The 12882-nt window shown below is 36.7% G+C and overlaps 1 protein-coding gene across 1 annotated transcript in view; it reads right to left on the minus strand.

The window, feature by feature from the left end:
* Window positions 1-379: 379 nt before the first annotated feature.
* The window catches only part of LOC138106726 (solute carrier family 12 member 7-like), a 68433-nt gene continuing 55930 nt past the window's right edge, over window positions 380-12882 (minus strand). Inside the window, exons 22-26 of the mRNA XM_069007867.1 lie at window positions 7588-7704; window positions 5199-5380; window positions 3948-3962; window positions 1806-1939; window positions 380-1353 (exon numbers count right to left, since the gene is read on the minus strand). Coding sequence (XP_068863968.1) covers window positions 1262-1353; window positions 1806-1939; window positions 3948-3962; window positions 5199-5380; window positions 7588-7704 — 540 coding nt within the window. The 3' untranslated portion in view covers window positions 380-1261. The remainder of the gene's footprint in view (window positions 1354-1805; window positions 1940-3947; window positions 3963-5198; window positions 5381-7587; window positions 7705-12882) is intronic.

Genomic DNA, 12882 nt, shown 5'->3' on the forward strand with positions numbered 1-12882 from the left:
AGGTAATGGCTGTTTTCAGCTTTTGCTGTTTATAGCTTTGTCTTACTTCAGCTGAGAGTGTTATGATAAAAACCCTGGCCTTGAGCCTAGCCAGGTACTTGGGCACTGCATCACTGCTGTTCTAGGCTGAGCAACAGATGTCTTGATTGTATTACAAAGGAATAAGAAAAAGAAAAACCAAAATAAGTGTTTATATGTCTAAATAGACCCATTCTTTTTACAGCAGGACAATCTTCTGATACACTTTAGATCTTAAACAACATTTACAAAGCTAAAGAGTGCCTGAAAGGAACAGAATTATAAAAGAAGCAAAAAGTTTCTATTGAACACCTAAGCTAAACTGTTCAAAAATTTCAAGTGAAAAACACTTAGGAGCTAGTTCAGTTGAGAAAAGCAGATTTTATTTCAAACAGCAGCATACATACAACATTTTCAAAATATACATATCTGAAAACAAGAGACTGCATTTCATTAACCACCTTGCTGTGGTTTATCAACTGTTAAATTATATTTGGAACCGGGTGAAGTTTCTGCACCATCGCCTTCCTATGAGTTGGATGCTCTCATGTTTCATCATTGGTATAATGGTGTAAGATAATGGTTAACTGCCAGTACCTCATAGAAAAGAACCCACACAGCTTGTCTATTTGCTATCACCTGGTGGTTTCAGCTACCTAAGTATTTTAAATACAGAAATATTATTTTTAACAGGTATGGCAAATCATGAACTTCAGGGAAACACTCTATGCATGTCATAGACAAATTTGACTGGCTATATATATATCTCTCTGAAGGAAGGTTCCTGAACCAGGACTAATTCCAACAGAAGCAACACAGCAGCATTTTGGTAAAGAAAGAAGACAACCTTTCCTACAACCCTTCCCTTTTATTATGATGCAGAACAAAGATTAAAATAATCAGAAGTTGCTTATATTTCTATATCTTTAAAAATATGATTGCATTACCAATTTTTTTGTTTTACCACAGCTTAAGAAGTGTCAGAATATGCTACACACACATAAATATCCTAACCCATCCACCATTTATCAATTCCCCATAGAAATATTTTCTACATAAATTTGCTTAAAATATTATTTAAATATAACATCTTACTAGGAAAAAAAGAATACATCATCATAAGATTCAGTTTGCAGGTAATTTTCAACGCACTAGAACACAATGAAGTTGCTCAAATTATAGCAAAAAACTTTGTCTTCTTATGGTGGTGGTGTATGGTGTTTGAAAAACACATGCAAACAGATTAAGAATAAATGGTGATCACTTCACGTCCACTGCCTCGGACTAGGAGAACTCTATCCAGACCTTCTGTCAGAACTTCCAGAAATTCCATGTCTGAAATACCATCTGGTCAAGGAATTTATTCAGAAGAGAAACAAAATAGCTAGTAATCTCTCAAAAAGTCTGACATATAATGCGAAAATAGAGTTCAACAATTTCATCAAAGAGTTTTTATGTGTCACCCTTTACTGTCCCATTACTGGTTATTCAAGTGGAAGTGAGGCCTAACTTGGGGGAAATTCCTAGTTTTTCCCTAGTCACCTACAAAAAAAGATAAAAGTAGGAAATTTTAAAATTAGTTCAAAGTTAAGAAATGCTTTATACCAATAGAAAATCCCCCTCCCTCAGCGCTACCAAGATTTTTTATAACTCTCTTTGTGTCACTTTCTTAAAGGCAGACTTATGCTTACCATACTTACTAATGGTTATCCCAACAGGTAATGGCAGAATCACAAAAATGAAACCCTCAATTTCAAGAAATATGGAATAAATACAGTAGAGGATACAGTTTTCATCCCCTTTTCTGTTTTTAGGAGGTCCAGGCATATTCAGGAGAACTAGCTGAGCATGTTGTGATTTATTAAGCACTACTCCGTTGAGCTTCACAGCAGTGTGCATTCTTCTCACATTTGACTGATTTCTAGCATGCAAAGAAACATTTTTAAGCACTGTCATAATACTTATGTAATTGAATCATATGTTATTTATTTGAAATTACAAGTATGTAAACCAAGCTATTTTCATGGACACTAATATTTGTACATATTCAAAATAAATAAGAAAATTCAATACCTTTGACAAGAACATTTAAGTCTGAAATTCAAGCAGTTCTAAGTAATTTGTCAGAATGCACAAATCTTCCAGTTGTCAATTATCTTTTACCAAGATGAATCAAAACTTTGGTTTCAATAGAAATTAAAGTTCAGACAAGAACCACTAAGAATCCAGTTTGAGTTATATAAAAAAGTAACTGGATTTATACAAGAATTCCCAGACAATGAAATTACAGGTATGCAATGGAAAGATCACAGTATTTATGTTGTACAGTACAAGGTTTTATTCACGCTCCTTTGGAAACATTACAAAATTCTATAAGCCAGTGAAGAAAATTCAGAAACACCACAGAATTTTGAAAAAATTACTAGCTTCTCACACCGTAAGAGTAAGGCAGTAAGCAGTGAACTGAAATTGAGCCTATTCCCTTACATTATCAACATTACCTAATATTTTCCTTGATGCATCTACAAATGTAATTGTTGTAGGTTTGTGCACAGGAAGAAAAAACGGCTAGGATTTAAAAAAAAGTCCTTACTGTAGTATTTCACTTGTATGGTTTAGTTGCTTTTCAGAACAAAATAAAAGAACAGTTTCCTTACAGTTCCTGAGAAACAGCTATCTGTGTAAAGTTAGCCATGGCTGGAAATGAGTCATATGCTACAATGTGACCAAAATATTCAAACTCTAACTTAGTCCATTTATCCAAAAGATCTGCTGCCCAAAAATAGATTTCTTTTTTTTTTTTTTTTTAATAAATAGTTAAAATGCATTTGGCCTGAAATTTAGTGGCCAGTGAAAAACAGCCCTACCAATTCAATTGATTCTCTATACTCTGCCACCCCTAATCTTCCCCCTACAAGAGAATGACATTTCTAAAACTGAGTTTATCAGTCCCTCCTGGGGGATTTTCTATCACGATGCCCATCTATCCTAAGAACCAACTGCACAAGAACCATATATGGAACAAAGGAATGCTTGAAGCTCAGTTTTTTAGAAGCAGAACTGCATTTTGAGATGACCAAACAAGAACTATGAAGAAAGGCAAGATTGTATAATTGAGATGTATAAATATTGAAGCTGAAACATTGTTAAACTAAAAATAACACGCAGGGTGTAACTTTGTGACAGTGGGCAAAAAATTCAGCACTGAAATAAAGGCTTGCATTGTGTAAAATGTGAACTGAGGCTTACTAACATCACTTATCCTTCAAACATTGGTAGAACTGAAATCATACTTAGTAGACAAAGTAAACTTCCCAAATTTTCAAAAGAAGCTCAATTTGTTAAGCAGATAAAATTAAGAAAATGCTGAACTCTAAAAAAAAGCAGAGCAGTCAAGTGAATTTCACTCAAGAGAGGTAGTATCCCATTTTTGTGTGCTGTCATATATGTCTGAACTTATGTTATTTCTACACATGCATGGGTTGGTAGAAGGCAGGCAAGAACTGACTTTTGATGAAACATGAAAGTTCCCTTTGTGAACAAATATTCCTTATTGTGCAAGTAGTTATAGCACAATGAGAGGCTATTCTTCCAGAATAAAAATATATTCAATTTTAAATGTAGTTAATTAGAACACTAAATACTATGCTGGTGCAGAGGAGTACTGTCAATATTTATATTCTTACAGAAACTAAAACACATGTTTTGTGACTTAGCTTGAATAGAAATTTGATAATACTTAAGAGAACATTAACAAGTCACAATGATGAATATTTTTTCAGCACGTGCTATATCACATTATATTAAAAAGGAACAAAAGAATAAATGCATTGCAAATTATGATTTAAAAACATGCATAAAATGTAAAAGATCACAAGAACCAGAGAACCCAGCCTATGTTGTTTAAGTGAAGTGAAATTTAGACTTACAGATTTCCCCATTCTCTATGTGAAAGGGAAGCAAATGCATAGAAAGAAAAAATTATGCCATCAGGTACATTATTAAGTCAACGATATTAATATACTGTACAGGCACACCAAGTTTGAACTGTAATTTCTACCCAACTACACATTGTAGTTTTAAAATAATAATATCTGAAATCAGTGTCTTGCACAATTCTAAAGTAGTGATAAGAACTATTTCAAAGATACTAATTTTAAAAGCCCTTAAAGATTAGAGTATAATGCAGCCCAGGACAATGCTTTAGAGCATGAGCACAATAATTTTTGGAATCTGCAGAAGGCAAACTGTTTCTAAAGAGCTCAAAGCAAATCCACAAACCAACTTAGGATTTTAGGTACTGATTTTAAATATGCTTTCTAACTGCATTGCCTAAAAGTCCTAGATTTAAGATATGTTTTCTTTAGATATTAAGATTTCCCTTGACATCCACAGTTTTGGTTTGGTCATGTGCAGAAAATAATTTAAGCTATTCTTCTAAAATCACAACATGAGGAAACAAACAAACTGATTTCCTTCTGTAATTGTTTTTGTGTCTACTACATTGGTTTGACACAAGGAGTAGCTCTTATCTATCTAAGAAGAAGACATTAGGGAATATTTAAAACAGGAAATATTTAATATAGCAAGACATACATATTTAGACAAGTTTTATATTGCTTTAATTTACAGGATGAGCACTGAATGTCCATTAAAAAGCCAACCAACCAAAAAAAACCCCCAACTCCCCCTCTCTTCCTTTGTTCAATAAAACACCCCCCACACCCAAAAAAACATGCACCCAAAATCAAAAACACAACCTAAGTGTCTTGAAAGACTATCTGCTTCTTTGGTACTCCCTCTAGTACCAAACACAACAAAAATACACTAATTTTTCACACAGAGGGAGAAAGAAGAAGTTATCATTAAGCTTTTTAACATATATGCTTTCTGGTACAATCCAGATGTTGAGTTTACAGCTTGAAGTCTGCTATATTTAAACTTCACTCAAAACATTCTCTTTACAGTCATTCGACCCATAATGTACCCATAGTACATACTATTTTTATAAGGATGCCATTTAAGTGAAGTGCATGAAAAGATTATTTTTGTATTCAAGTTTAAATAAAGCAGAATCACTTAAAAAACAAAACCCAGATAAAACAACCAACTAGAACCCCTCCCCCCATTAAAATAAACACAATGAAATAAAAAGCTCCACATACCACATGCATACTTACGGCTTCATGTTGAAAATATCTTTAAAGCCAGACACATTTGAATCCTTGTTTTTATGCTTTTCCGCTACAAACTTTTCTTTAGTCCAGGTCATTTGCACTTTCTCTGGCATAGCAGCAGCCACACTTGCTTCAACTGCTGGAGCGGAGTGTGAGGCAGTGTTTCTATCATGGATCAGCTGGGCCTGGCCACAAAACAAATAATCACCGCAAGATTCAGTCAAAACTAGCATTTTCAAATTACACATTATTAAAATTTTGAAAAGGAATTTCATAGCAGGAGAACCAAAGAGGTTAAAGAAAAATGCACCTTACTTTGTGAACAAATATGAGACTATTGTGACTTTAGCATGAAGTGAAATTGCTTGTAAAAATGTACTTAATTGTTCATATTTGCAAAACTACATCTTACCTGGAACATTACTTTTGTAATGAACTCAAGTGAATTTCAATTTCACCAGAGAGTACTTTATTAACATCAGGGCATTTTGCCAATGAAAAACTTGAAAGCCAGTACTCTCATTGTTCACGAGTTACATTATTTCACAGATACTGTTGTAAACATTGTCCATTTCCCATGCCTTTAGCTGAACTACCACATGACTCTCATGACGCCAGTATGGGACTGGCTGAATTGAAGGCTAGCTGTAGATTTAAATTATTAAATTAGATTATTTATGCCTGCAAGAGTATAACATAACAAATTATGAATATTACATAACAAATCCAACCAATCTAGCCATGAAGGGGCCTTCTCTTCCCTTTTAACAGTAGAAAGTCAAATCAACTTCAAGAACACAAAAGCGCATGTCGGAAGAATATTGTGTTTTCTATTTTCCATTCCCCTTGCTTCTTTGGAGAAAAGAAAGATTAAATATTTAGCACATTATTTACTTACTTTCCCTCATAATACTTTGTCCATAGACTTCTCTATTTCCATCAAATGCAACACAAATACAGTAACTTAAGACTCTGAAAATTATAAATGAATTGGTATTTGGGGGCAGGATTCTTTTTGTGCTTTGGAGTTTTCTGTTTCGGAGGAGGTATTTATTTTTTTCCTGTGATTGTTTGTTTGTTTGTTTGTTTGCTTTTTGTTTAACAGTTCTGAAAGCTATTCAGAGACTTGTTAAATCATGAGTTGAAGGTCCTGTTCTGTTTGGGAACCCCAATTATTCACGTTAGACATCATCATGGTCCCTCCACATATATGTTGATTAAGAATTTCATGCAGGTCAATAAAAAGCACGAATAAAACCCAAGCAGATGAGAATACTACTTTTGTCTCAGAAAAGCAATTCCTCTAGTGGTTCACAAATTGTAATTGCAGGTGGTTTTAAATGCCTTTGAGCTTCTGTATATTCCCTAAATTATTTCCTAGTCCTTATCCTCCAGGATTCCCAAATTCTTGAGTTAATTTCTGAGGTTCATATAAATATCTCTTAGTCTGATGGTCTTCCTATGTTCACAGATGATTAAACGATGATTCAAGGCCACAAATCAGAAATTCCTATGAATACAATTAATTCTATGACGAGAATGAAAAAAGCTAACAAATACATGCCAATATTATAAATACCATGGAACAATAGCTGATGGACTAAAATTTCAAAGGAACACTGTAAGATGAGTTCAGTTCAACTATACTTCAATGGAAGAAAATTTGCCATGTTTAGAAAGACAGTGAGACCAAGAGAAATTCTGGACCTATAATACACATCTATAAAAATGCAAACACAACAAAAACACATTCTTGTTAGTGCTATTTTGATACCAAATTCAATTCATGAAACACAACACTTTGCTCTCTCACTCCATGATGAAAGGGAAATACAATGGTATACAGCACTTCTACAAACTAGGCTACACATTTTAGATATGAGCAACGCTTCAAGTGCACACTAAACTCATTGATTAAATCAGTCCATTTCCTTTCACTGTCACCATGCAGAAAGCAGTAATGACATATATGGGTTAATAATGGCTTGCAAATAAGCATAGAAATCTCCTTAAAAGACCTAGTATATCAATACAGTCTCTGCGAATCTTCAGTATTTCAACAGAGAAACTATAAAGGAAGTCAATGGTTGGTGAAAACATGAAATATATTTATTAATGTAACACCCTGCTTCTGGCTCTTAAGAAAACAGGAAATCTCAGAAATGTGTTTCTTTTACGGAAAGTAAGTTTGAGAAAGAGAATATAGTTCATGTCGCAGAAGCATCATCTAGAGACAAGAAATACAGGTTAAGATAATGAATGTAGAAAAAATGACTAAAAACTCCTCCATAACAATGAATGATTAAATTGTTCATGTGTAGTTCAGTTTGCAGTAGTGGCACTTCAAATATTGCAATGGAAAATATGTCTAGTCAGCACTATGTCCAACTACCTCTTCCTCTTGGTAATCATTAGTCAGCAGTGCCTGAGCATCTTGGACAACGGACAATGGACTGGAGTAGCTGTTTCTTCTAATTGAGCCTCGAGATTCATCTGTGATGCTCTGAATCTGGGACAAAAATGTTACCAATGACAAAAAAAAGTCTACAGAAAAAAGCAGATATCATATTCTTCTTCATTTCAGTAGATGAGATGTGGTATCAGCTTATAAGGCTCTTTTTAAAATGTTTAGTAGTTAGTTATGAAGTCCCTTTAAAAACATTTGTGAAAACATGAAGCCAGTTGAATCTTTCAGTCTCTATGGGAAGCTCAAATATTCACTTCTTTGTGAGGGTCACGTCCTTTTGTATACGTACATATTCAGGTGAATTTTTTTACTCAATTACAAACAAAAGCATGAAAAAAATTAAAGCATGTGAGAAAGCTACTTTCCAACTCTAAAAACCTAAAACCTTAAAAATCTAATGATTCACAAACTATAATTTTGCTCCTCACATGCATGCACCCAAATTTCTGCCAATGTTACCTAACAGCACAACCCAACACAATTTGGTGGGGAAAGGATTATTACCTTCTCACAGGTCCCATTACCACTGCCTGGCCCAAGAGTCATTACTGAGGGTTAACCAGAGAAAAAAGCCAAAAACCACCAAAAAGGGAAGCAAGAAAGTGAGCGAGGCTCTACATTTTCCTTTCCCTTTGTAGCATGTTGCAATGGGGTCTCCTGCAACATGCATTAGACAGCGAGGCCCGTGGAAAGAAATAGGGAGCGATTCTTGATAGAAGTTTCAGAGATCTTTATTCTCCAGCCACATGGCCGGGGGACTGCCGAAGAGCTGAGCAATCACAGGACAACCAGGGTCCTCCCTGGGCAGGGGAACACAAAATAACCAACGGGGAACAGGATTAGGGTACATGTGACCAGGAGACCCCATGCCTAGGCCATGCCTCTACCCCAGGGTCCCCTCTCCCAGGACCCCATGGCAGGGGGGAGGAACCCCAACAGTAGCGCTATTGACAAAGTCAAATAAATAAATGTTTGCCAGCTAAACTTAAGTTGCCTATCTTATGCTTTGCAGGCACATGTTATATTTACACCCAAACAGAAGCAATTTGACCAAGTTTTCCAAGAAAGTAAACAAAAATCTGATGAGTCCTCGATGCCCTGTTCTACAAGAAAACCCAGAGGGCAAGATCAAATCAGTTCTATTTTTAAAAAGTGACAGAAGAAGGAAGGGTGAGGGTGATTGCTCAGGGACAAAAGCAGGCCTATGAAACAGCAAAAGAACACTGTACAAAACCAAATGCACCTCTTTGAGAAGGTCTTGGCTTCATTTGAAGGCATCCACTTCAGGTTAAAGTGAGGTTAAAGTACTAATCTTTGTGGTAACAGGAAACCAAATTACACTCACCATTCAAAGCTGGAATACCAGGTTATATTTGAATGCCTGGAGACAGACAATAAAAAGAAAAGCAATGCTAATTTGAACTAGAGATACTAATAAATGAAATGTTTTGGAGGTCAGCAAAAACATGAAAAGAATGGCTCAGCTCATTTAAGGAAAGATGATCAGAGTAAGAATGGGCCTGAGTACATCTGATGTACACTGAGTACATCTACTCATCTTGTAGCTCCAGAGGACAAAAATTATCCACATTTTCTTATGAAAATACAAAAGAACAAGGTAGATTTAGATATCCTGATCAGAAACAATACATAGGTATGACTTTTAATCTTGGACAAGTCAGTAAATACTAGGGGTTCTTGGAATTATCAAGGGTTTTACTTCAGACCCTGAAATAAATTCAGTGATATTTTGAATGTCTCCACCAAAATTGTTGGGGTTTTGACACTGACTAGAAGCCAGGCACTCACAAAAAACTATCCACTTATTTTCCTCTGCTATAGCTGAGCAGAGGAGGGGAAATTAAAACAAAAACTTCATGAGTGAGATAAGGATTAGGGGAAAAACTAAGGCAAAACAGGTTCAAAACTCAAACAGTATAAAGAAGACTTATTGTTAACAGAATTAAAAGTAAAAAGTAATGAGAACTAAAATAAACCTTTAAAACACCTTTCCTTCCCAATCCCTCCCTCTTTCACACTGACTGTGCAAGGAGACAAAAACATGGGGTTTTGGTCAGTCTTTGTCACTTCCTAAAAATCTTCCTTCAGTACGCTTAAGGAAAGGAGTTTCCTTCTTCTGCTGTGCCGTGGGATCCTTCCCATGGGGATAGTTCTCTGTGAACTTCTCCAGCATGGTTTTAACATTCACGAATAGCAGCCCATCCGACCTGTTGTAACATGGCTCCCTCCCACGAACGGTGCAGTCTTCCCAATGCTGCACATCGTGGGTCATTTTAGTTCATGGGGTTTAGTCTTTTAAGGATAAGCTGTTCTAGTTTGGAAGCAAGGGCTCTCTATCTCTGGAAGAAAGGGTCTTCTCTCTCTCTTCGAGTTCCTCACTAGATTACAGCTTTTCAGCATCCACGTGCTCCAGCATGAGCACTTTTCCTCATGGGCTGAGCGTGGATCTCTGCATCCCCCCCCCATGCACTTCATGAATTACAGGGAAATAATTTGTTGTATCATAGTCCTCACCACAGCTTGCAGAAGAATCTCAGCTCCTATGCCCGAAGCACTTCCTTCTCCTCCCTCCTTTCACTGACCTCGGTGCTGCCATGTTGGTTCTCCTCACATGTCCTCACTTTTCCTCTTCTCTGACTCAGAAGAAAATTTTTGTCCATAGGTAGTATTGTTCTCAAGTTTTATCAATTGAAAAGTTCTTATTGAGCTTCGCTATGCCAAAAAGGTTGATCTCGACTGTGTTCCATGTCGGGGAATTGTTTGCCATGTTTTTGTCGTTGGCCACGTGGTCCCTGCCGGCACCACATGGGTGGCCCTGGGCACGTTGCTCCTGCCCTCAGGAGGGCTTCGGCCTTGGGAGGGCCCCAGCCGTGCAGCCTCCCCTGGCCCCAGGAGGGCTCTGGCTGCACATTTTTGGCCATGCCACCCCAGCTGCACGGGCATTCCCAGTGCTGGTCACAGCACCTGCCCATTGTCAGAGCCTTCAGCGCTTGGCTCTGTGCCAGACATAGTAGAAGCTTTGAGCAGCTTTCTCCTGCCCACAAAAAACTAGACTGTTTTTTTAAACTAATACACTCAGGTTTTACCCTGCTTGATAAGAAGGAAGAAACTGAAGCTATAACGGTGATGGTAAAGTTCAGATAAAAGTGAGTAATAAAGAAAATTATATGGAGGGAATAGAAAGAAATAAAAACTTCCAAGCAAACAACTCTGAAGTATAGTCCAGATTCCAACCAGCTCAGAGCTGAGGAGAAATTCTTTCATCTCCTCCGCAGTTGATGTGCCATAGACTACAGAGCATTATTCATGTGGAAGTTAAATCCTTCAGAATCTCCAATAGATAAATCACTCAAACTCCACTTGAAAGATACTACTGTTCAATAAAGAAACAGTAAGACTGAATAGGATGTACAGAAAAGTTTGGTTTGTTACTGAAAATATGTTAGGCAGGCTCAAATTGAAAGAAAACTACCATGACATGGATAAGAAAGAGGATTTACAGTATCACATCATTGTAATAATAGCAGGCATCTTTAGGAATCTTTAAAAAATCCTGTGAGGTGGAAAAATGAATAGAGAGAAGAGGAGAAATAAAAGGAAAAAAACCATTAAAACCCCAAACTGCTTGGACTTGTACGATTAACATCAAAAAAGAAAAGCCACAAGAAAAACAATCTAGCTGTTTTACAAATGAGCAATTAAACACAGTAGAGTTCTCTTATTTGCCGTGGGATGGAAATAATTTTTGTGATGGCAAAGCCAGAGAATTCACTACCTTCTACATCACTAAAAAATCTTGATAATACTGAAAGAGTTAGCAGAATATATGAGGGGGTAGAAGCACAAGCCAAAAGGAAAGGACTTATAAGTTACAAATATTCATAAAATTACAGCTGAACGAAGCTTGTTACTAAATATGCAAAATAGTAAGGATAGGGGAGCAGCAAAAACAGCATTTCCATATTGATACTACAGGATTATAGTTTGTTGGCCTAAGTTTCCTTCCAGAAAGAAATCAGTTGATTCATAAAACATTCAAAATAATGCAGAAACTAAAAAAAATATTCAGTGCGATTTGAACAGATTTGTATTATATTGTGTAATATGGTGTATTTGTAAGTTATATGAGGAGTGGCTGAGGGAGGTAGGCTTCTCTAACATGGAGAAAAGGAGGCTCAGGAAGGTCTTTCTCATTCTATTCAACTACCTGGAAGACAGTTGTAGTGAGGTGGGGATTGGTCTCTTTTCCCCAGTAATAAGTAACAGGACAAGAGGAAATGGCCTTAAGTAGTACCAGAGGAAGTTTAGATAGAACATTAGGAAAAATTTCTTCACGGATAGGGTTATCAAGCATTTGAATGGGCTGTCCTGGGAGGTGGCTGAAGTTGAGGTACTGGAGGTATTTAAACAACATGTAGATATGGCACTTAGGGACATGGTTTAGTGGTGGATGTGGCAGTGTTAGGTTAAAGGTCTTTTCCAATCTAAATTATTCTATAATCCTAAAACCAAATCACAATCAAAGCTAATCAGTCCAGTTGTATAATCATGAATCTTATCTACTGATGCCAAGTTTGGAAAGGCTGTGAATATATTCCACACTGATGCTCAAATGTTTTGCTAATTAACACTTGCACTCAACAAGAACCGGAAAACTCTTCAAATCTGTTTAAATAAAAAATTATTTCTTTTCCCACGTAACTTTAACCTTGAAAGTTGTCTTGGGGTGACTTTATGATGTTGTATCCCATATCTCTGCCCTATGCCCAGAAAATAATTTCGTGCCTTTCTATGCCTTTAAACTGAGCCTGAGAGGGGGAAGAGAAAAAAAAAATGAGCAAACTCTTCAAAGCAGTTTACAGTTTGTTTCAAGGACGCAGAGATAGAGACAGTTCTCTGTGTTCAGCTGCGGCAGCAGAGGGAGAGTGGAGGGAAGCACTCTGCTTGCTTTCAGAGCCAGTTTTCAGCCAGTTTTCAGCTACTTTTTCTCCAGAAAGAGAGACAGAGAGTTGAACTTTGCTTTCCTGGGACTTTGGTTTTTTTTCCCCTTCTTTTTTGGACTGTTTCAACATCAGAACACATCGGGACCTTTTCCACAGAAGTGGAGGCCCTAGAGGAGGGGGCCCCACCCTGTCCCAGCTTTGAGGAGGAAGAGAGAGTCTACCTATGGAAGGACTCTGAAATTTTCCCAGGTTTTTT

The sequence above is a fragment of the Aphelocoma coerulescens genome, chromosome 2 (genome assembly GCF_041296385.1).
Source record: "Aphelocoma coerulescens isolate FSJ_1873_10779 chromosome 2, UR_Acoe_1.0, whole genome shotgun sequence".
Lineage (NCBI taxonomy): Eukaryota > Metazoa > Chordata > Aves > Passeriformes > Corvidae > Aphelocoma > Aphelocoma coerulescens.